At 33.4% G+C, this 23,957-nt stretch overlaps 1 protein-coding gene across 9 annotated transcripts in view; it reads right to left on the reverse strand.

Moving 5' to 3' along the window:
• EML5 (EMAP like 5) overlaps nt 1–23,957 on the reverse strand; it is an 86,855-nt gene that overhangs the window by 47,754 nt on the left and 15,144 nt on the right. For all 9 annotated transcript variants that reach the window (XR_014947258.1, XR_014947257.1, XR_014947259.1 and 6 more), the window contains exons 2-13: nt 22,418–22,577; nt 20,040–20,138; nt 19,453–19,521; nt 17,320–17,505; nt 11,185–11,320; nt 7,251–7,452; nt 6,011–6,148; nt 5,068–5,324; nt 4,311–4,523; nt 1,792–1,959; nt 1,397–1,503; nt 930–1,048 (exon numbers count right to left, since the gene is read on the reverse strand). Coding sequence is in view for 6 of the 9 variants with exons in the window: in XM_015865293.3 (XP_015720779.1) it covers nt 930–1,048; nt 1,397–1,503; nt 1,792–1,959; nt 4,311–4,523; nt 5,068–5,324; nt 6,011–6,148; nt 7,251–7,452; nt 11,185–11,320; nt 17,320–17,505; nt 19,453–19,521; nt 20,040–20,138; nt 22,418–22,577 (1,854 nt within the window). In the remaining 3 variants the exon portion in view is untranslated. The remainder of the gene's footprint in view (nt 1–929; nt 1,049–1,396; nt 1,504–1,791; nt 1,960–4,310; nt 4,524–5,067; nt 5,325–6,010; nt 6,149–7,250; nt 7,453–11,184; nt 11,321–17,319; nt 17,506–19,452; nt 19,522–20,039; nt 20,139–22,417; nt 22,578–23,957) is intronic.

A 23,957-nucleotide genomic window follows, 5' to 3' on the forward strand; every position in this document is an offset into this window, starting at 1 on the left:
TTAATTCATTGAGCATTCCAAGTGGAATCATTTTAATGTTGTTTAAGAGTCATTACAGACAGTAAAGATAAACACTATCAATAACTTATCCTTCGTTTAGTTACCTCTAGTAAATGACTAGTATTCCTGAAGAGATATCTTTTGAAAACACACTATTGACCAATTTCCAGTGCCTTAATTTAACAAGAAATTTGGTTTTGCTTTGTATTGAGACTTTATTATTCTAATGTAGTAATGTCCACTATCAGCTTGCTTTAAAACACTACATCTTTATTCTGATGAAAAAGCCTTCACTTACAGAGAAGTATGGAAAACTGTCAGTCCTAAAAATGAAATCATAGGATTTCAACAATATGTCTGGGAGTTACTTTGTTACTTAAATTACTAACACCAAAGAGAATGAAACTGAATTCTAACACATTCACAGGATCTATTTAGAAACAAAATTTAATTCCCACTAAAGCCGAGGTACTTATAAATTCTTTATAAATTCTTATAAATAGCTAGTTTATAGATAATAACTTTTTTCTAAATAAAAGACTGTTAGAAACATCACTTACTACAAAACCCAAGTGTCTTCAACTAAACCAAGTTTCTATTGTAGTTTCTGTAATATGATACCAGTAAGAACTTCACAGAGTAAAAACATGGGTATTAGTCAATTTTTTTATTTAGTCACCTCTATTCTAATAATAAATCAGCTAATTTTCAGTGCACTTCAGAATTCACATTCAGAACAAGTCGAGCTTGGCATAAAATGTTTTACACAAACTTAGCATAGATTTACTTTCACAAGAATAAATAAAAACACTATATCACATAGCCTTTCACTAGATTTTTAAACTATATAAAAGAAGTTTGATTAGTCTTTTGGTCAAAACAGTTAGTACATTCTGGTTGTATATTTTAAAGAAACCTGGTTTTCATACCCATGAACAAAATGCAATCTTATACTGTTCCCTGGAGCTCTCTCTCTCCTCTTAGAAGCTGCACTTTTTCTTTTTTCTTTGCATTGCTCTTTAAGTTGAGGTAGATCTTCTTTGTAAACCTTCAAGAAAGAGTACACTTATAAATCAAGAGATTCACACGGAAATGACATTTCTGAGAATTCAGCTACAGTTATCACCAACAAAAACGTTGTACCAATGAAAAAATGCTTTCAGTAACCATAGCTGGTACAGCTGTAGTAGAAAGTAAGTTGTTTCTAAATTAGAACCAAAATTCTAATTAATGTGCCAGGTATACATGTAGGGGTATATTTATTTATTTATTTATCTTGCCCACTTACTACCGACTTCTCACTCTTCTCATTTCTCAGATTTCAGGAGGCCCTGAGAAAAGACCTTCATAAATTCCAAGAAACATTCCAACTTCCATTAAAACTAAAAATCTTTACCTGTCTACGATATGTGATCTGTGTCTCTTGTTCAATTTCAGAGTCCAGCTCTGGAACATCAGACTGATCTGAATCTGATTCATCACTATTAGAATCAACCAGACTCTCTGTCAGTAAGAAAACGGTAATAGAAAATGAAATAAAATAGATGACAAATTAAGAAGCATTTTGAACAGTTGCTTAATGTTTTTGATTTGAAAATCAATTTTTATATTAGCGATAACACAAAGAGCTATCATTTAACAGGATCAATTTTGTTGATACAATAGAAACAAGCTAACTTGAAAGTACAGTAATTATTTAAGGCATTTTATCTAATTTCTCTGTTTCTGTGGCATCTAGTAATTTTACTCAGGCCCCTTTCTCCCCCCACCACTATTTTATACATTACTTACCTTGGGGTGCTATATGAAGAGAATCCTTCAACTTCCGATCAGGGACAAATTTCCACTGAAAAACAGAATGATCTGCTCCTCCAATGGAAACAACCCACTGGTGATCGTGTGACCATCTGACATTTGTCACATGAGCAGAATGACCAAGATACTTTTTAAACTTTGCTCCTAGAAAAGTAATAAAAATCTCTTTCAATACACATGGAATAAATGTTTCAGAAGCATAACAGAAATTTATATAAAGAAAATAATAAGATACCCTGATTACTAGTGATTAAGCTAATTAATACTGCAAATTGATAGCAGTAACTTTTTGTGCTGTCCTAAAATTTTAATTTCTTTAAAATATTGTTAAAAAAAATAAACAAAAAAAATAACAACTTAGATTCTGGAATATACTGTTTCTAATAAGTTAAACATAGAGACAAGACACATGATAGTCCTGTATGAGGTATATTAAGGAACACATCTTCATTTTATCAAAGCTATTAATTTTCTTTATTTTTCATATTAATCAAGATTTTTCAGTTACCATTTCTACACTGAGATGTGATCACTTCAATATTATCTCAAGCATACAAAGCTCAGTGAAAATACACCCATCTATGTTCATAGTACTGGTTGCTGCTTTTTAGTGCTAAGCATTTCCAGCAATTCTTATCGAGTAACAGCAGCATAATATCAAGTTAACTTTTCAATTGACTGCATAAGCTCAACATAATGATTAGATTACTTAGTAGAAGGAAGTTCTAGAGAAGAAAAGGGGATAAAAGGGAATAAATACAGTTTCCTTGAAATGGTTAGGAGATCCTTTGATGAACACATTTTTTAACTACCTCTTAAAAAACCTCAGATTTAAAAATAAAACTGGGAAGGCAAAATTAAATGTTTATTTTGATACCATCACCATTTACAAACAGCAGTGAGAAAATTAAGAAGGAATATTGGTTGTTTAAAAAATTAATTTCTCTAATAAGATATATTTGTTTAAAGGCATGTCCTAAGAGATAACATGAAGAGCAAGTGGTTGTACTCAGCATTAAATATGCAATGCTGCAAAACTGCAATGATCATAGAATCATAGAATCACCAAGGTTGGAAAAGACCTAAAAGATCATCCAGTCTAACCGTTCACCTATTACTAATAGCTCCCACTAAACCATGTCCCTCAACTCAACATCCAGTCTTTCCTTGAAAACCCCTGAGGTGATGTAACTGTAGGACTTGTTGTTTCTTCTTTCAAAAACCAAAGGTTTGATTTAGTCTCCAGGCAAACTTTTTAAGTTAAAATAAGTTTCCTTAAAGGCTAAGACAAATTGTACAGGCTCTGTCTTAACATTACCACTTTACTAGCTTGAAGATAGTTCTCTGGTGCTGATGCTTTGTTTTAGTACTCAGTTCAACTCAAACTGTGTCTGGAATGGAGTTATTAAAAACGGCTCTGAAAAAAAAAAAAAAAAAAAAAAAAAAAAGAAGCCTTTCTCATTGAAAGTAAGTAAAAAAAAAAAAGATATTTCTTCCTTTTCATTCTACTGTGAACATTAAAATGAAAAATGACAGACATTGCTTCAGTTTTCATTATTAAAAATTTTACCTTGCTCTTCTTAAAATGTGCTGGAAAATTTTTTTAACTTTAGAGAACATAGCGCGATAGTCTGATTGCAGGACTGATTTGCTGTTCCCTTATTTATTGCCCCTCACTGTTTAATGAAGTTATTTTTTCCAGTTCCTTGTGCAAATCTCCATCACAGTTCCAGAAGAAAGAATAGTAGATTTGGGTTGTCTAGAGAAGCGCAGGCTCAGAGGGAACCTCACTGATCTCTACAACTTCCTGAGTAGAGGAAGTGCAAATGGAGAAGCCAGGCTCTGCTCCCAGAAACAATGACATGACATGCAAGAACAGCATTAAGCTATGCTGGGAAACTTCATGTCAGACACAGGGGAGAATTTCTTTACTGAGGGAGTGGTTAAATACTAGAATAGGCTTCCTACAGAAGTGGTTGATGCCCCATTTCTGGCAGCACTTGGATAATAGTCTCATTAATACACTTTAACTGATTAGCCTAGAAATGGTCAGGCAGCTGGATTAGATGATCTTTGTATGTTTCTTCCAACTAAACTATTATAGAATAATAACATAGATAACTATTATAGAATAATAATATAGAACTACTTCAAGACCAAGGTGAAAATACTTAAGATACTTATCTCAAAAAGTGTGGACTGCATAATTTTGTGAAATTCTATTTAAAAAGAATCATTTTAAAAAATAAAATACACAAAACTTTAGAAAATCCCATAAAATCCTGGTGCAACTACTACTGCAGTTGCCTATGAACCATCCTGTCATTTATTTCTACTCTGAGACCAAACTAAATATATTCTAAAGAAAAAAAATATTGGCAATAAAAAAAAATCCAATGAATTGGATTTTATTTTCAAAAATCAAGTTTTCTAAGATTTTTCTCTTGAATAATCAAAATTCATGAATATGCACTTAACAATTCAAAAGGAACTACCTTTTCTCAGACACGGGTATCGAAAGAGCTTTACAATTCCATAATCATCAGCTGTAACCATAACTTGCCCAATAAAATTTGCATCCACAGAATTTATATCATTTATATCTGAATATTTAGGCCAGATTCCATTAACTTCAACACCAGAAACACAAGTCCATGATGCCCACTGAATCCCTTTTAATTCCTCCTTGTTCGTTACTTCCTTTCCACCTAAAAACAAAAATAAGAATTTATTTTTTAGTATTTATGTAATTCTAAATAAAATACTATTCTGGAAAAAAATACTTCTTATAGCACAAGCTCTTGTAAACTAAAGATCTAAAAAAAAACAAAAACACACATGAGAATTCTGAGATATGATATACTGATTTTTCATGTATTTTTAAAACCCTCAGTGCAAGCAAATATAATCTATCTGTTTGATATTCAAGTTCAATAATAACAAAGTTGTTAAAGTATTAAAAAACTGAATTTGAATATACTTTCTTTTTCCAAAAAAGCAGAACAAATATTTACTCTGGAGAAATAAATTTTCAGTCAGAAGCTCTAACATGCAGCAGCAATAAAAACATGTAAATAACTGTCAGAAAATGCTGTATTAATTCAAATAAAGCAAATATTTCCACAGACTTATTAAAGTTTCTTCACTATCCTGTCCTTGAACCAGGATCCATTTTAATTCATTTTTATAAAACTGCTCTACATTCTTTCTGCAATTACCAACAAATATCAGAAAGGCAACTCAGAATCTTACTTGGCATCCTGTAAAAAAGTCTTTTCCCATTGCCATCGTTTGTCTGTATATATTTACTGTCTGAAGACCAATCCATATGGGTGATGAAACTTAAAGATCCAATACATTCCCCAACTTTCTTGTATCTCTGAACAACACCATATATATCCACAGAGCTATCATTGGAACCAACAGCTAGGAAGTTCCCATCTGGTGAATATTTCAATTCATGAATAGCTTCTTTCCTGTCTTTGATATGAACAACCTCAGTCATATCTCTGTGGTATGAAAGAAAGCGTGTCATAAGTATAAAAGAGCCTTAACATATTGTGAAGTTCTTAACCATAAAAATAAAAAGAAGTAAAAAAGGAAAGAAAGGATAAGACCACATCTGTAAAATGATGAAGTGAACTGTAACTATTGTATGTGCAAATAACCCACTACTTTCAGGGCTAGGTAGGGTTTTGTGGCTAAAAAAAGAACACTGACACAGGAAGGTCCTGTACTGGGTTATTCACTTAGAGAAGAAAACTTCACAGACATAAACCACAGGACCTCAGTTGCTCTTTAAAACTGTGGTATCACAGAAACAAGGCAAAGCACTATTGATTTTGTGTGTGTGTGGTAGTAACAGAGGCACTGCAAAACAATTATGGAGGACAGTTTATTTCTTAATAATTCAAGAATAATTAATAAAGCAAACATTTAAAATAAAACACTGCCTAGAATGCTGCCATTCTTTAAAAACATACCAATGTACTTTTAGATATATGTTATTACAAAAAGCCTCTCCCCACACTGGTACAAATATTTGTATAATCTGAGCTCTCTGAGGATCAGCAATTGAAAACAAATCTAAGTGGTCTCCTGCACACTGTTGCTACTGTATTCACATATATACAAAAGTATTTAGATTATCTACTTAAAAGTGTTTTTCATGTATCTACTAATTTCTGTGTCTTACCTGACCCTAAGCACAGTGAAAGAGCCATCCTTCATTCCAAGAGCAAGATGGATTCCATCAGTACTAACTGCTGCACAGCGAATGGGTTCCTCCATATTGCACCGGGCAATCAGAGCATGGTCTATTAAACTCCAAATTCTAGAATAAGGCATTAATTACAAATACAAGGAATGGTTTGCAGCTATGTCATAGAAAGCATGTAGCCTGCAATTTCGGCAGAAAACATGACATAGTCGTATCCTATCTGAAAATACGTTTCCACAAGCAATATCTAAGACAAAAGTGTCAGTTCTCCACACAGGAAAGCACATTCTTATATTTAAGTGTAGGAAAATATCTAATGAGAAAATGCAGGAGCAAGTATTTTTTGTCTTTCTGAATAATAAAAAATGACAACCTTAACTTTTATATCACTCTGTGAAAATTCCTCTCTTTTGTTAGTTTAGCTAAAAATGTTAAAGAATAATTGAAGAATTCACAGATTAAACACACCCTTTCCTATTAGCAAACCATCATTTATAACTTCCTATATTTGTCTAGATAATACTATAAATCTTAATTGTCTTTACACAACACTTGATATCTACCATTTACAAGACATCTCCAGCATTCTCTGGTTCAACTACAATTTTTCTTAACTATGTTTCAATATATTTAGCAAAAAATGGTAACACATTTAATATCTGAGAAAGACAAAAAAAAAAAGGCATTTATGACAAAAAGTTGAGCTTTAAAATGAGTAATTTACTGAGTTTTCTCAGAAAATGAATTCTGTTTTCTATGATGCACTTTCACTAACCATAAATTTCAACTACAAGGATTATTCCAAAATTTATGTCTCCTATTTCAGCAGTGGTGACAGCGATGCGAATGACAAGCCACATTATTGAGCCTGGCATACAGATTCTTGTTCATTGCTGGCAAAAATGCATAGCTCATTTTGAGATTATGTTGAAAAAATAGTGCTTTGCAGCTGAGAATTTGCTCTAACAAATACTGTTATTGTGTTCTTTACATCTATTGTCATTTCCATGGAATTAAATAGGAGGCATTACTTTCAGAGTGACCTATGCATTTTATTATTAGAGATCTCTAATTCCATGCATAACTTCACAAGCACTTCAGTGCCAGCTGATATCAGTGCCAGTGATATTAAAATGCATACATTTCAATTACATTATCTACAAAATGAGTTGTTTGCATCAAATTACGTGCAATTGAAATTCAGATAAATAACAACCTGACTGATCGGTCATCACTTCCAGTCATTGCTAATGGTTTTGTAGGATGGACAGCCAAAGCCCACAGCTCTCCTTCACAGTGCCCCTGCATTATCAGGAAAGGCTTATTACGCTCATGTACCACAATTTCAAAAATCTCACTGTCTTGTGTCCCAACAAGTATATGGTCTCCTCTCCAGCAAACACTTCGTACAGACAGACCTACAGAAGGAACAGAATGTTACTGAAAGGACCATCCTTAAAATGTGTGAAACAAAGATAACATTAACAAGACAAAAAACATGGAAAACCATAGAAGTATGAAAATGTCAAGAAGTACCCATACACTTCCTGTTCCCCCCAATTACTCCCTTTATCTATTTACATCACATACTGTTGTCCTTGGAACATTAAATTTTCAACACTAGAATTTTAAAAACTCTAAAATTTGACCCTTATTTTAGTAAAGCAAAGAAAATTCTTTCATAATAAGATCTCTGACAGAGGAAATCAATACTGATCCTTGTCTCCTTTAAATTTCAAAACAGGTAACAGAAAATGTAAATTACAACTTCTGATCAAACGATGAATTTATATGACTAGCTGAATGTTTCTCAATTATGTATGTGACAAAAGCATCAGTGCAACATATAGACAAGTTATAAGACAAAGAAAGAATCCAATTCTTTCCAGCTTGTTTCTAAGATGCTACTCTTAAAGCAAATCCTTGTAACTTCTTAAAAATATGTGCTTTTTTTTTTCTTCCCCCCATCAAAGAAAAGAAAAACTAGGACTCACTGGAATATATTAAAGAGCTGGAAAGAGTTTATGATGGAATTTAACATGGATTTCAGGTTTACAATGGAGCTGGACAGTTGTACATGGAGAAACCAGTCTAAACCCAGTTTTAAGAATACACACCATTTTAAAAAGGCTCAAATTATTACAGCCTGATAGCACAAATCAATTTTGCCAGTTTCAGATATTGAGAACAAGATGACAGAAATGCCTGACATAATTCTCTCTGCCAAAACACTGACTTTTGAAGGACAGATCAAGAATGACCTGTAAAAAACTACTCTGAATTAATATGTGAGGCAAAATTATATACATCAAGCAAAATAAAACGAATGTCATATAAGCTGAAGTGCGCATATTATTTTTTTCTTAACTGCATAGAGGGAAAAGATGAAACTTATGTTTTTAAAATTACATATGAAAAAACTTCAAGGCTCAGAAACAGCAAACGTGTGCATCAACAGTCCAATCTGGCACATGTTCATCTATGTTTTTTCATTTTTAACAAAACAAGCTTTCAAAGCAAGGTCTACTTACAATGCTTTGCATCTAAAGACAACCTTTAAATGTACTCTAATTGTATTTCCATAAGAAATAAAAAGGAAAAATGCTCAGAGTGCACTCAGTACATTCCTACTACTACACAATGTTCAGTCTACTAGATATGACGACTAAAGATAAAGACCTTCAAAAATTCGAAACAAATAGATATAATGCTTATTAAACTCTCTGCATTATCAGCTTTACAGATTTGTTCCTATGGTATTGTACTGGTGAATATACTCAAATATTTATGTCTATAATCGAGGTATTTTATATTTTTCACTATATTGACTATAGTAATTAAAAATAAAAATTGAAAAAGAAATAACTGGAATATTTGATGAGGAATGATAAATTCATCTATTTTAGTAATCTGGAACTTCTTGCAGTGGAGGAAGATACTTTGAAACACAGTTTGGAGATATATCTAGAATCATTAATTTGCTCTGCCTGCCTTTCAAGGAGACGCAGAACTTGAGATCCCATTCACAGACAAGATTACCAACACATAAGGTGGGACCAACAGAAAATACAGTTAAGAGAAGAAGAATGAAAGGCCATAAGGCTATCCTGAAAAGGATATAAATAAAGAAATCACAGGTGCAGAAGTCTGAAGGGAAAAGATTGTGGAAAATGAAATTATGAAAGATACGATTTAAAAACAAGTTATTAGGCACATAATGGGCATTGGATGAGTAAAGAAAAATGAAGATGGAGTAATCGTAACTGATGAATATGAAGAGTTCATGTCAAAAGCAAGGGAGATGATCTGGAGTAGAGAATGAGTATGGAAGAATGAAACAGAATAAATTGTAGCTTTTAGCTACATGCAATAGAGAAACAGCATCTATGCAATCTTAAAAGCCAAAATTTCTAATGTATGTGAGAACAGATCTCTCCTGCTCTAGTCATGTTTTTCTCAAATCTGGACTGATGTTTTAGTACAACAGTGAATCACAATTCTGGCTTTGGGATAATTTCCTCATCAAATATGAAGTTACTCACATGTTCTATGGTTCTTCAAACTACAGGAAACTTTACAAGTGCAAAGGCTCATGAGTTTACCACCATTATTCTTGTTGTTAAAACAAACATATCTAATATTTGTTATAGGTCTAAGGAGGCCACAGTTACATAAAACAATATAAGAGAGAGAAGGTATCTACAAATAAATTGTTTTGAAGGGAAAACTGAAATTACCAACAGCTGAAACACATCTGTGCTAGTGTAACTTCAATATATGACACAACAGAAGAAAGCTTTCCTTTCAGAATGCATTCAATAATGTACAAATTCACTTAGGAGACACTCAGTTTTGCTAAGACAACTTTAGAAATGCTGTATTAATTCACTGATAGAGTGCAGAAATGCACGTGAATGTAAACATATCAAATGTATTAATGTACCAAATGTATTATAAGCTAGATTAATCTTTTTAATTCACAGGGACAGTTCTATATATAGATATAATACTTTGAAACATTAATTAGAATTTGACAGAAAATTAATACACAACCACTATTTTTATATCCAACAAATTCTGTTCTTTCTGTTTTTCCAGGTAAGTCAGTCAGACTAAACAGAAACTAAAATGACTATCCAAAACAGTCAGTTAAGCACTGATATTAAAAAAAAATAAATCAATCTTCTTATGGAGCAAGGGAGGTATAAACATGAACACATTTATCTCTTGATTTGAGACTGAAGCAATTATTTCTCTTCAATTGCCTCAGTCTTGACAAAGTCACTGTACCCCAGGGCATTTCAAATTGAATGTACTTCATCTTTCTGGAAAATATCACAGTCTTGGTGGGAGTGTCAAGTCAGTTACAGAATACAAACATTTAACTCTGCTTGTAAGCAGTTATTTATGGACAATGACGTTTCTAATTCTCATGAGACATTCTACACCATCATCAAATTCTCCACAAGGTGTTAGAAAAGAGCAACGGTACTGGGAAACAAAAAAAAACCCCACATGTCTATGAAAGCAGTATCATGTAAGATATTAGTGTTTCAGTGCAAGTTTATATTATATTCCTGCTCACTAAAGCACTGATACCTAGAGCAATGACAGAATACACCATAGCCTGCTTGATATAAAATTTTATTATGATACAGGTATATGTAAGCATATAGTTGTAGGCATAAGTGAGCATAGTTCTAAATACCATACAACTCTATCCAAATAGTTTTTTTGAAAATGTGGATAACTACAAAAGGGAATGTCTTCCCTCTGATGTTTTTAATTGCAGTGTCGACTCTAAATTCTCATACTGCTTTACTGTTCATTGTTAAAAACTGCTCTGCATCAGAAAGGACATGTATCAGTTTACCTACAGCTTCATTGTATATAGTCATAGACAAAATCCTGTCCAAAACGTCTTAGTATATATTACGTTGCATAGCACCTTTGATGGGCTACATATCCTCTTAATTGTAGGCATCATGAAAACAAAACATGCCTTGCCAATAGTACATAATAACATCCATGAGTTTCACTCCTAGTTTATTTATTTCACTCCTAATTTATTTAAATAAGCCTTTTTCTTTTCCCAAACAATGGCAAATTTCCAATCTACCATATGTTGAAAGTGGCAAACTTCTTCTTACCTTTATATCCCTGGTCCGTTTCCCTGAGATCAATCACAGTAATTGGTTTAAAATTTAAATCCCACAAGCGAACACAGCCATCTCTGCCACCAGTAGCAAACCCCTCTTCACACGCATTCATGCTGAAAATTCCTGCCTAAAGAAAGAAGAAAATTATTTTTTAATACAGATTATAGAGAGCAACATGGAGAGTCGAACCCTCCTCCCTCTTTCACTGTTGTTGAAAATTGCACAAAAATACACAATTAATACATGTTTTAGATACAAGAGAGAACTGGAATCTTTAGAAAGAAACTTTAAAAGAACAGCTTTGAATAATATGGGTTTTCTTGGAAGTTCTGAAGGAACTAATAAGAATTTAGGTTCTGATTTTTGAAAACTTAACCATTTTTGTTTGTTTCTAGTGAAGGCAGATAAGAAACCAACAGAAATACTAAAAATTACATTAATTCATTTCAGGGCTTGACAGATGTTTATGTACTGTCAGAAACTGAGATGCTTCCCAAAATGAGAGCTTGAACACAAGAGAAATATACTTTAGCTTAACAGAATTAAACCAAACTAAAGCAGATCTAGCCTAAGATAGGTTTGCAAGCCCCCATTTTTTTTTTGTTGTCGTTAACCAAATAATTAAATGCACTCAAATAAATACAGAGTTATAATAGCTTAAAAATTAATGGGTTTTTCTTCTTTAAAAATTTTACAGTATTTGTTGTACTGGACTTCTCCAATACTACCATGAGTAATAACTACAAACTCCAACAAGCATTCACTACTTCAAATTTCATGTTAAATCTGTGCAAATTGATCATGTACACAAATGTGTCATATTTTAAAGGTAAAGACAACAGTATCTGAACTGATGAAGTAATTTCATCCACATAATAACCCATATGTAATCAAAAAACCAAAGAGTTCACATTTGGTTACAAAAATAAGTTAAGAGGATTGTTTCAATACTGCTTTAATTCTGATGATGATGACTACAGTGATGCTGCTTCTTATCTCTAGAAAAAATATAACTTAATATCCTCCCTCCTTAGGGCAGGATCCAACTCGTACAAAAATCAGTAGAAAGATTTCCACCAACCTCCATTAGGCTCAGTTCTGGGTCTTTGTTGCTATTAGTTACTTCCAATATAGGCAAACATATGTCTGGGATTTATTATTTATTTTTACACATTTTTAGACATGGAAGATTGATTCCTAATTTTAAGTTTAGAATGAAAATATATTAAAAACTATGCTAATTTCCAGGCTCTCGTGACTATCTGCTACCAAGCTGTGTTTTATTTTCCAATTATATCTAAAGCAAATATCTGAATGCACCATAACGAAGTATGGAATCTGTTCGCTCCTTAGGTGTTGTTTAACAAGGATTTAATTGTTTCAAGAGTTGAGCAAGATAAAAAATAAAAAACTTTCTCAGCTTTCACAAGCTGAGTATTGTTTGCTAAAGTGTACAACAATCAAGACTGAAAACTAGGGTGAAATAACTCCATCTTTTTGACATGTAATGTCCATCCTCAGGATACTGACTTTTAAGAGAACACACATTTTCATAAGTAGTATGTTCCTAAACAGACATAGAGTACAATTTTTAAGTCATAAGCAGATCAGAAGGCTAACTCTCATATCTCTAATGTTCCGAAAATCCTCTTTCTGTTTCTTTGGGTGCCTAAAGATTTTACAAAATCAACTCCTAATCCATTTGTTTCTCTCTGTGACTATTTGTTTTAGTGCATTAACCTTTTAGCATTATTGAGTAAACATAAGGCTGGAGGAATCCTGGCCTTTTTTTTCTGAAACCATATGACGAATTGACAAATGTTGCCCAAGTTTTTGCACATTTAAACAGTTTAAAGCTCTTTTTGGAATGCAATCTTGATAATAGAATTATTCTCTTTTCTCTAATTAACTCCTTCTAAAATCCACAGTCTAATTAGTCCATATTTATTTTAAAAAAAAAAAAAAAGACATTTGGTAATGTGGGAAGCTGGCTGAATGTTCTGAAGATAAAATCAAGTGGATCCAGGATTAATCTGTTTTCAATTTCATAGAATATCCTTATCTCGAGAAGGACATACTGGTTGCCAAGGAGATTTGGCAGATGTGCTCAATCAATCTCCTGCAATGCAACAGGACATCCTCATTTCGGTGTAGGTGCCACTGGAATAATAGGTGAAAATGACAACAAAGGTCCATTATGGGTTTCATTTGGGATGAAAGTACAGCATAGGAAGTTCCGCACGAATGTGCGGAAGAACTTCTTTACAGTGAGGGTAACGGAGCACTGGAACAGGCTGCCCAGGGGGGTGGTGGAGTCTCCTTCTCTGGAGATACATAAGACCTGCCTGGACACCTACCTGTGTGACGTGGTGTAGGGAGCCTGCTTTGGCAGGGGGGTTGGACTCGATCTCTAGAGGTCCCTTCCAACCCCTACAATTCTGTGATTTTGTGATTCTGTGACGGGGACCGTAAGTATCTGATGGAGGAAGCTGAGCTTAGCTACTCTTTATTTCATTGTTAGGCCCATATTTAAGGGAAGAAACTTAAGCAAAAAGCTCTAATTATTCTCAGAGCTTGGCCAGTCACTGTTCTTCCACTAAATTTCTGCTTTCAGGAAAAATAAGGTTTGCTAATTCAAAACATCTTTGAAGTCTTCAAGATTCTCTCAATCACAGAATCATTCAATGGCTTGGGTTGAAAAGAACCACACTGAACACTGATCCTTCCATTTTAATTGTTATGAATATAATTTGGTTCTCAATCCTTCAATCTGTGGTTGTTATGAACATTATTGAGTTTTTTTAATGGTCAGCAGTCTTTCATCAGTAATGAGAGGCAAACTGACTTTGATCCAAATGAATAATATGAGCAAGAAGAATTGATTGTACTCAGGACACAAAACAAAATCTGCAAATCAAATTATCCCATCTTAAAAAATAGTAAATTTGCCATATGGACCATCTTTTTCTGTTATGGATTTTTCATTACACTTCCTAATGGATGAGAAAATTTTATGAAGAACTCAAATTAATCAGCAGTTCTCTCAGAATTCAAAATATTTCCTATTATTCTAGCATAACCAGCTGGTATCACATCTGTGTTCCCTCAGACTGGGAAAGAGAATTAAATAGGAGCAAATAAAGAAATTCCCAGACAGACCAGAACTTGAAAAAAAGAGAGAAGTACAAGAGTTTAACAAAGGTGGCCTAGACTACATGTATATTTTCTACTGCTTCTCTCCATGAAATTTAAAATAGTGAAGTAGCCTTGTTTTGACTGGTGCTTCTGGATCTGTCTTGTCTCCAGCAGACACAAATCAATTGCTAATTTGTCCAAATGCAGTCACTTCAAGATGCAATTTACTTCTTCTGAACATTATGGAGAACAGAAAGATTTTGCCACTATGATAAATAATCCAGAAATTCCTTTTTGGTCCCAAATGTAATTCAGGATCCATATGCTAACATATCAAGCAATGTATATAATGGACTATCCTAAGTTAGTCTTTCCCACTATATACCACACAGTTAATGGCTGGATTGCAAATACTTAAAGCTGGCATCAATACATTTGTAGTGGAGAGCAACTATTCTGAAATTTAGTCTTCTTATGTCCCAAATTACCCATAAAATAGTTCAAAAATGGGCATATGACTATAAAAAATAAAATTCATTGTTCATATGCCTTTCATTGTCTGAAATAAGTCAACTATTACTTTTCAAATTCACAATGGCTAAACAATAGGGAAAACCTTCTACATTACTTAATGTGCTGGTAAATGATACTGGCTTAAAACCATTCATTTAAGTTCATTATATTGTTTCCATCTATATTTAATTAGTGTTCAGCCAACTGACATAGACGTGCAATAGTTCTTACAGGGTGCCTGTTATTTAACCTCAGGTCTGTTATTTAACCTCAGTTTCTGACATCAATCCACACAACTTTAATGTGTACCTCTGAAAGACTATCTCAAAATAAATTATTCAGCTGCTTAGAAAGCATCTTATGTACATTTACAATGCACGGCAAAAACATTGCATATAACAATCTATAAAGCATTCAGTGTTTTTAAACAAGCATATTTTCTTTTAATGAATGAGTGAGATCTTGTGTGTATGTTTCAGGTACTTAATCCCAGACTACTTTGAATACAGAACCTGTAAAATGAATAAAATAAATAGTAAAGTCTCTAGACTGTTGTTTGCACTGGTACAGCAATGTAACATTGGATAAAGATTATTTTTTCAAAACAGTATATATATGGTTAATTTTCCAGAATCACTGCATGCTTGTAGTACCACAACAGTGCCAATGTGTTTTCGCATATTTTCACGTTGCCTTGTTTCCTTTCTCCTTTTTAAGACTTTCTCCCTTGGTTTTATTATTAAGAAGTGATATAATTCCACAAATTCCCAGTTATCCAGCGTTCCCTACAAATACTTTCTGTGCCTGTAGTCTTCACCTCTGCTCATTTTCATCTTTTCCTACCTTCCACTCCTACTTCTATGTTCAGTGACCTCTGCAGTCCTTTTCCAACAAATTTTCCAGTCATCCAAACATGCTATTTCCTTTAACCTTTTTGATTCCTCATCAAACTCAGATAGGAATCTGCCAGAAACTCTTCTTTCCTCTGTCTACAATTATTAGTAGATTAGATTATTAGCAAACCCAATTTTGCTTGGTAGTGCTAAAGTTGTTCCTTCCCTCCTCTGTTGCCTACACTGGAACATACTAAACTGCTCTTAAAATAAAAAATATCTTTTGAACTAAGCTAAATATAAAAAAAGCAGTCAAACTCTGCAAAGTACTTGTTTGCTATATTAACACAGACCACTGCCAGCCAGATGGACAGTGCTTCCACATCATTAATATGCTTTAGAAAATATTTTTCTGTAGCTGAGATATGTGCCCTTTTTGCTGTAAGACAAGAAGACATGGTATTCAAGTAAATAATGAAACACTCTCTTTGAACACATTTTCAGTCTAATTCAAGCCTAGTGAGGAGTAATGATAGGGCATGATAAACAGGAATGCAGGGATGACAACTGCAACACTAGCACACTGAATGCAAATTTATACTGATTCCTTGCTATGCTCAAACTGTACTTTTGACAACATATACCACAACAAATGATACCATTTACACCTGCATTTTCTTCTAATAGAATGGACAAGCAGAACATGATTTGTAAAGTCAAGTACAAAGTAACTGTTAAAATGTAATGATTATAATTTAGTATGACTGAAGAAGCACACCAAGCTGTTATATTTTGTACTTACTATAATCTGACAACATTATCCCTTTAACTAATATTTCGTTGAAAAATAATGTTTCATTTTGTTGGAAAGTAAACTTCTGGACAATATTTTTTTCTTAAATTGGTGCAATTTGTAATGACTGTAAAAAATGAATTCCAAAGGCATGCACCTACTTAATTTTCAGCACAGCAAACTACAACTTCGATGAGCCTAAGGGACACAGCCAAAAATAGAAAGTTAGATAAGACCTTTTCCAAGGTCACTTGAGCTCAGTCCACTGACTCTAATGAAGATAAGGAGCACAGCACTTCAAATTTGATCTTGCGTTCAACAAAAAATGGATGTAGTATAACAGAGCAACAAGCTCCCACTATCCTGTATTCATCTGTTGGGTCATTACACGTTTCCCACACTTAAATTTTTCATAATTACATGTTTATTCATAAACAGATAAATCATCATATTATACAGCTGTCTGAATAATTGTCCAGTCTCTCCTGTAAGTTAGTTCAAAAAGGTGCAGCCATTCCTGACTGCACACTTCTCAATCATGAGTGAACAAAAAAAAAAACAACTTACTATTGACTGACAGCAACCACTCCAACATATATAACATTCACCATTCTTTTCCATCCATTCTACCTAATCAAATTATAAAGAATGATTTTAATATTTCAACTGCACCTAAGCATATGTGCCAAACAAGGTAAGCATACAGGCTCATGTTGTCCATAGAATTAGACATAATTAGTCTCTATCACTGAAATTGTTTAAAAACATAGACCAGGTGATCTTGCACTGTCCTTTTGGGCTCTCCGGAAATCTATTTAGCATTTTACATTAATTTAAAAGAAATATACTTACAGCATGTGCTCCCTGTATTGTTCTTACAAGGTTGATTCCTTTCCATACATAAATATCACCATTCAGCGCACCAGAATACGTCACTTCATCTCTTGCGCAAGCTAGGCACAATATAGTTTGAAGATCACCAGTTTTGCCAAAAACACCACGTTTTGGTGTCAATGAATTGCCACACAAGCTCCAGAACTGCAAGATAAATTGATTCAGAGAGACAGATATTTTCTAATCTCCTATAATTCAAAATGTTCAGTTGAGATAGAAGTACTTTACCTCCTACTTACATACATTTTCCATCTACTTCTCACTGCTTTAGTTCTCCAGTTGTTTAACAACTTTCTACCTTATTAACCAATTTTAACCTTCTACAAAACCACAGTAGGCTAGATAAGAAGTTTCTGGGTATCAGTATTGCATCTGAAATTCTTTGTTCAAATTATAATTTGCACGTCAGCTGTATCTTCAGTCATTTTGGAGTAAAGTTTTCATAATACAATAACCTGATCTTGTTTTGATGAAAGACAGAAGTGATGCACTTTCAATTTCCAAACTCTGCATTTGTAAACCAGGCACTTAAAAAATGCAATCTGACTGTATAAATTCCTGATTCCAATTTGCTCTGACTGTAAGTGGCTAGTCCGATTACAGACTTAGCCACTTCTCATCAGAACCACAACGAAGCAGTACCCCATCAAACCTTCCTCTTCAAACACATAAATGTGCACTGGAAAGGCAACAAGCTGCTAGACAGAATTTCAAATCCAATGTTTGATGTAAAAGCATTTATGTAATCACTGTGGATAGGTTACACTACCACTGCTTAAGCCAGCTCCATGCAAACACGTTTGTGAAACTCTGCTTCAGCGAAGTTCTATGTTACCAATAATCTTACAAAAATTCAGAGTGCAGAGTTCAATCAATACAGGGCAATTTAAGCACTTACAATTATCAGATTGTTGTACCAGAAGTAATGTAATTAAGAGAAAAACACACATTCATTAAATAAATCCTGCTATCTTAACTGTTAGCGCTTTAACAAAAGCAAACAGTGTCACTGATTATGTTGTTGTCTTTGAAGTAACTGCACAAATTAAACATCTGTAGAAACATAACATTAAAAGCAAATTGTCTAACTTGATTTTGTAAGGTACAGAATATGACAGAAATATGAAGATGAACAATAAAAAGTAATTATTAATTCAGTTCACGGAGACTTGATTAATTTAATAAACACTATGCTCAAAGCTATATGCAATCTAACCAACCATTAATATATACTAATCTCAATTTCTTGGTATAAAATTAAGAAAATCACCAGTCTTTTTTTTTTTTTTTTCTCACCATAGGAACCTAGAGTTAAGAGTGATACAGAACTTTGAAGCTGCCATCTACTGCTGTTATGTGGTAACACAGACATCAGAGCATGAGAAAAGGGACTGACTTTCTTTAGGAAAAGTATCTGATGGCAGTCAAGCGTTCATAATCCTAGTGACACAAGATTGGAAAAGAAGCTTTTTTTCTGTGTGACAATTGGAACACATGTCAAATGAAGTAAGAGAGTTTCTATGAAATACTCTGCTTGAAAAATATACAAAATGCCAATTTACAAATCCTGTAAAATGCAAGGAGTATTAAAAAGTAGCAAAAGCAAAGAAAAAAGAATGAAAAGAAAGATCAAGATTTTTTCCTTTCTCTTTCCACTGCATTTTCACATCCTCTGAAACTCTGAGAAATGACTTAAATACATTTCATCTCATTCATTAATTGCTTAAATCAGAAATTTGAGTACCTGGACTTACACTGCTTGGGATTTCAAACAGTATTTTAGAGGAACTAAATTCTAAGTTACAACACAATCATCACATACAATACTATTGACAAATCCTTTCCTCTACTTCAACTTTTTATCTCTTCTTCTACTTTTTTTGTCTGCCTGGCTATGAACTCTTTTTAACAGGGATGGTCAGTTTTCCACTGTGTATTTTGTAAAATGTCTACTGTAATCATGTGTGATACATAATAGCAGTCCCCTACCAGTAGATTCCTTTTAGATAAATACTCCTTTTAGATTCTGATTTTTCCCTTATTTTACAAAGTTTAAATAAGTATTTTATGAAGTAACATTCATTTCATTACCTTGATGTGTTTTACACCACAGCTGACGAGTTTGTTTGGCTGGTACAAATCCCAAGAAATATCAAATATCTGCATTAAAAATAAAACAGCAAACCACAAGAATGTCAGCAGAGATGGCCTTTCTAGCACAGGAGACTGAAAACAGAACAACCTTGTACCAAATCAGCAGGCAAACTAAAATGCCTTAAATAGAAAGACTTCTTTATCCCTTCATTCAACACCGAAGTTTCAACGTATAGCTCACATTATTTGTTTGTCTGTTTTTCCCACCACATGAAAAGAAACTACAAAAAGATTAATTTATGAAAATCTAAGAGACTGAAAAAAATCTAAGAGATTACCTTTAGTTTGATTTTTCACATTGGGATTTGTGTCCAAAAAGCACCTTATTTTTGCACTTCCCATGCATGTTCACAGTCTCAAAGTACATGCAAATAAATGAGCTACATATTTTATTTACATGTATTTGTCATACACAGAATTCATAAAAGTTGGAAAAGACCTCTAAAATAATATGGTCCAACATCTTAATCCAAATCCAAATTCATGCGATTTCACTGACACTCAAATTCTTGATCTATACTTACTCTGTCTGTATGACCAGGAGCCATTGATAACAATTTTCCTTTTCTCCAGTCCCATACACAAACTGTGTTTTTTGAATCCAAACCAACTGAGACCAACCGCTAAGAGTAACCAAAATAAATCAATTAATACAGATAACCCAATGCATGAATCAAGGCTAGAGTCATTACTTTAAAGGATAACAAATTCCCAGCCAAGTTGAATAAGAAACAATATCTACACTTTGATATAGAAAAAACCTAAAGATACGCTACCTTATTCAAAAGCTTTGTCTCATCAGTTACTTTTCCAAGAAATTATAGAAAAATAAAAGCTTAAGAACTACACCCTGCAGCCTGGATCATCTTCAGCTCTAAGAACACTTGGCACTGATTTCTTGACACATATTCTTGACACTGACCATATTAGTTACTGTAATTCTACTGCACTTGTTAATCAGTGAAAAATCTTATTTTTTCTTTAAAGTCTTTTTGTTGAGAGTTTGTAACAGTACTGAAAACCAGACAAAACGAACCTCGGTTATTTTGGGTTGTATTTATTTTTAAAGGAACTGAAATCTTTTTGTTCAGCTACTGTGACATCTTTATATCAAGATAAAACCTTAGGAAATCTCTTGGACAAGTTCTTCTCAAGCTAATACTTACACACACTCAAAACAAACTTAATTTCAATTTTTTATGTGCATTATAAAATTGAGTTAGTAACAAGCAAAAGAAAACAACAAATGTAAGAAAGATTTTTAGAAAAACAGAAAGCTATTTCCAATTAAATTATTTCTTTACTGTCTGCAAGGCTCCAAAATCATGGGAATAAAAAGAAAGAAAAGAAAAAAATTAAATATGGGTGATCTTCAGGATTCTTATTTATTAATGCAAACTTCAATTTTTCAGATACTCTGATGTCCATCTTTTCTATTCTATCTTTAAAAATGTTTTTGAAAGGAACATCTGTTTCAATTCCAGCTGTCCTTCTATAAAGGTCAATTCCAGCTCAACTGCACAAGAAGTATGAAAGTAAACTAGCTCTCTACTTGATACTCATCAATCCCCCCCAAAATTGGATGATAGTTTTATTTCTCAAAAAGAGATCACATGGTCTTTTCAGTTATCCTAGAAAATACTGTTACCAACCAGTACACCTACACAATGGAGAGCTCAGATGAGAAGATCGAAATACTTGTGAGCTTACAGAAGAATTTACTATAGAGAAAACTGAACTTATGTCAACAGCACAGAAACTGAAGAGCAACCATGGTTTTAACTGAGACAGTTGCATCAATATGAGACAGCTAACAAAGAATGCCTTCCTAAGATATCCAGACAAGCAGGAGTGGAGTATACACACTGTCCAACAAAAGTACAAAAACTAGACAACTAATAAAACAATCTTTGAAGAAAGCAAAAGGCTTGAGCTTGCTTCTGTCCATCTATTCCTTCCTGGCAACTGGTGATTCCCACTATTGTGACAGTGAGCATTTACAACTGGTAACAGGAATCGTGTTTTAAATGTGATTCATCAGCATATTACAATTGCTACATTATGCTTTTGTTGTGATTTCAGTACCTTGCTTTGTATCATTCCACTAAATCAAAATATAATACAATGCCCAACATATAAAATAATTAAACTTGATATCAACATTAAATGCTCCTTGTGGGGAATATCTAGAAGAACCTCATCATGGAGAACTGCACTCTCACGAGTCTAGATTTAAAAGAATAGTTAAGATGTAAACAAACTTACTTTACATATGGAGATGTTTCCCTTTGAGACCGTGAAATTTTAACAAGTGCCAGAAAAAAAGCAATCATATGGAAACACTGAGGAAAGCAGACAGTCTAAATTCTGACAATTCATAGCTTTAAATACAAAATATCAGTTTTCAGTGCAGCCAGAACAGATCACAGATCTACATTCAAATCTCCTCTACAGGAGATACAGGAGATTTGTACATAGGGAATACATAATTGCATTCTAAGAAAGAGTTAGGGGACATCAACAAAACAATCTAATACATTTTCATCTCAAATTATTAAGTGAGAAAGTGACAACTTTACACTGATAATAATAGCAAGGAGAAAAGACATCAATGTCAACCAAAAACACTGTTGAAAGACACTGACACTAGAAAGCTGTAAATTGTGAGAAATAAAAATGATATAATCTGTAGATCACGCCAAAAAAACTCAAAGCCTCCTCATAACAATTCCAGTATGTTTTTACAGAAAAAAGTTACAGCTGGGCTTCCCTCTATGTTCAGTACAGCACCACCTGGCTTCACCTTAATAAGGATAGGCACTTGTCTCTCCAACAATACAAGTGCTGTCATAGATACAGTTTTTTAAGGTGTTTGGAAAAAAAAAAAACAAAAATTACATACCTGGCCATCTAAATCAAAAGCCAAGCAAGCTATACCATGTGTGTGAACATCCTTCAGAACAGATACAGTTTGCACAGTGTACGAGTCCCATACGCAGATATATGGTTCCTTTCCAACTTGACCTGTTGCCACCAACACACGTTCAGGATGCAAAGCAAGGCTGCGAATAAAAATAAAAAGATACATAAAAAAATGTTGCATAAAATTTCTACATTTGCCTACTTGGTTGCATTAATTTGTTTTCCATAAAAATGACTTCAGAATATTCTTCCCGCACTAGTAGTAGATACTAAATAATTTTGTTCCAGATGCCACAATTTATAAGTTAATTTATTGGACTCTATTACCGCCCACAGCACCACTTTTTTTCAATTCAAGCCTTCAAGGATTTCTCCAGTTAAACTAATTGCAGAAGTTATTAATCTTCTGATCTAAAATTCTCACCTTAAATTAAATCAGATTTTCATACACTAAAATGTACCTCTTTTCCCTTTCTCCAGCTTTCTTAATAATTAAAAATACAATGGAAAGACAAAAACAGAGTTAGCATTACTCTATCAACACACCTATCACCAATGGAGAAATATGCATACCTAGAACTACTCAATTCTGCATACCCTTTGATATTTTTGTTTCTTAAGATACCTCTCAAGTGATCGTACACCAAAGTCAAATCAGAAACTAGGTGTTATGACCAGAATAAACTTCAGGTGACTAAACTGACACAGAGCAGTTGGGAATTGCTCATTTTGAATAACTTTTCATGCTGCCAGCGCTGTAGAGAATTTCAGAATCTTCCACAGCATCTTCATAACTGTGTTGTCAAATGAGGGATCATGAAAGCATGATGGCCAGCAAGATTGTTTTGCACTTTGCTTATGAAAGCAAGCTGCAGGGGAGGATTTGACATCTGTTGATTTATATTTCATTTAAAAAAAAGAACATCCTGCAATAGAAAATCATCTACACTACTCGATGAGATTCTACACAGTCTAGGTAGAGAAGCCCAAAGTGATCTAAAAAATAGCATTCATGAGTCAGGAAGACATACAGTCAAAATTAGCTATTTAATTTGGTTAAAAATATTTCCTCCCCCTACTGACTAATCAGAGGAATGATCCTCAGAGACTGCTAGAGAGAATCAATAACAACATATGCTTTTATTTTCTCAAAATTACATGGAAAAGAGAAAGGCTGAGTACATTGCTCAAGTAAGTGTGACCTTACATCTGAACTTCTATTTTGATAAATGAAGTTCAAAGGCTGGTGGTGAGGGAAGCCTATAACTGTATTCGAAATAGCCAGGATAGATTTTATCAGGAGATGATCAGAAGGCTGAATTATAAAAACATTTACATTTCCTATACATAAACAGACAAAGAGACAACAGTGTTAGAAGCCGTTTAATATTCATGAGGTCATGATGCCCCACACACTATTCTTTTGTATTTTTTCTATTTTAATATAGCATTCCAGATAGTTGCCACTGCTCTAAAAATTCCACAAGCACAAAACTAAGAGTCAGGAACCCTTTAATCTT

The sequence above is a fragment of the Coturnix japonica genome, chromosome 5 (assembly GCF_054131305.1).
Source record: "Coturnix japonica strain WE chromosome 5, WE-NBRP24, whole genome shotgun sequence".
In the NCBI taxonomy this organism is placed as follows: Eukaryota; Metazoa; Chordata; class Aves; order Galliformes; family Phasianidae; genus Coturnix; species Coturnix japonica.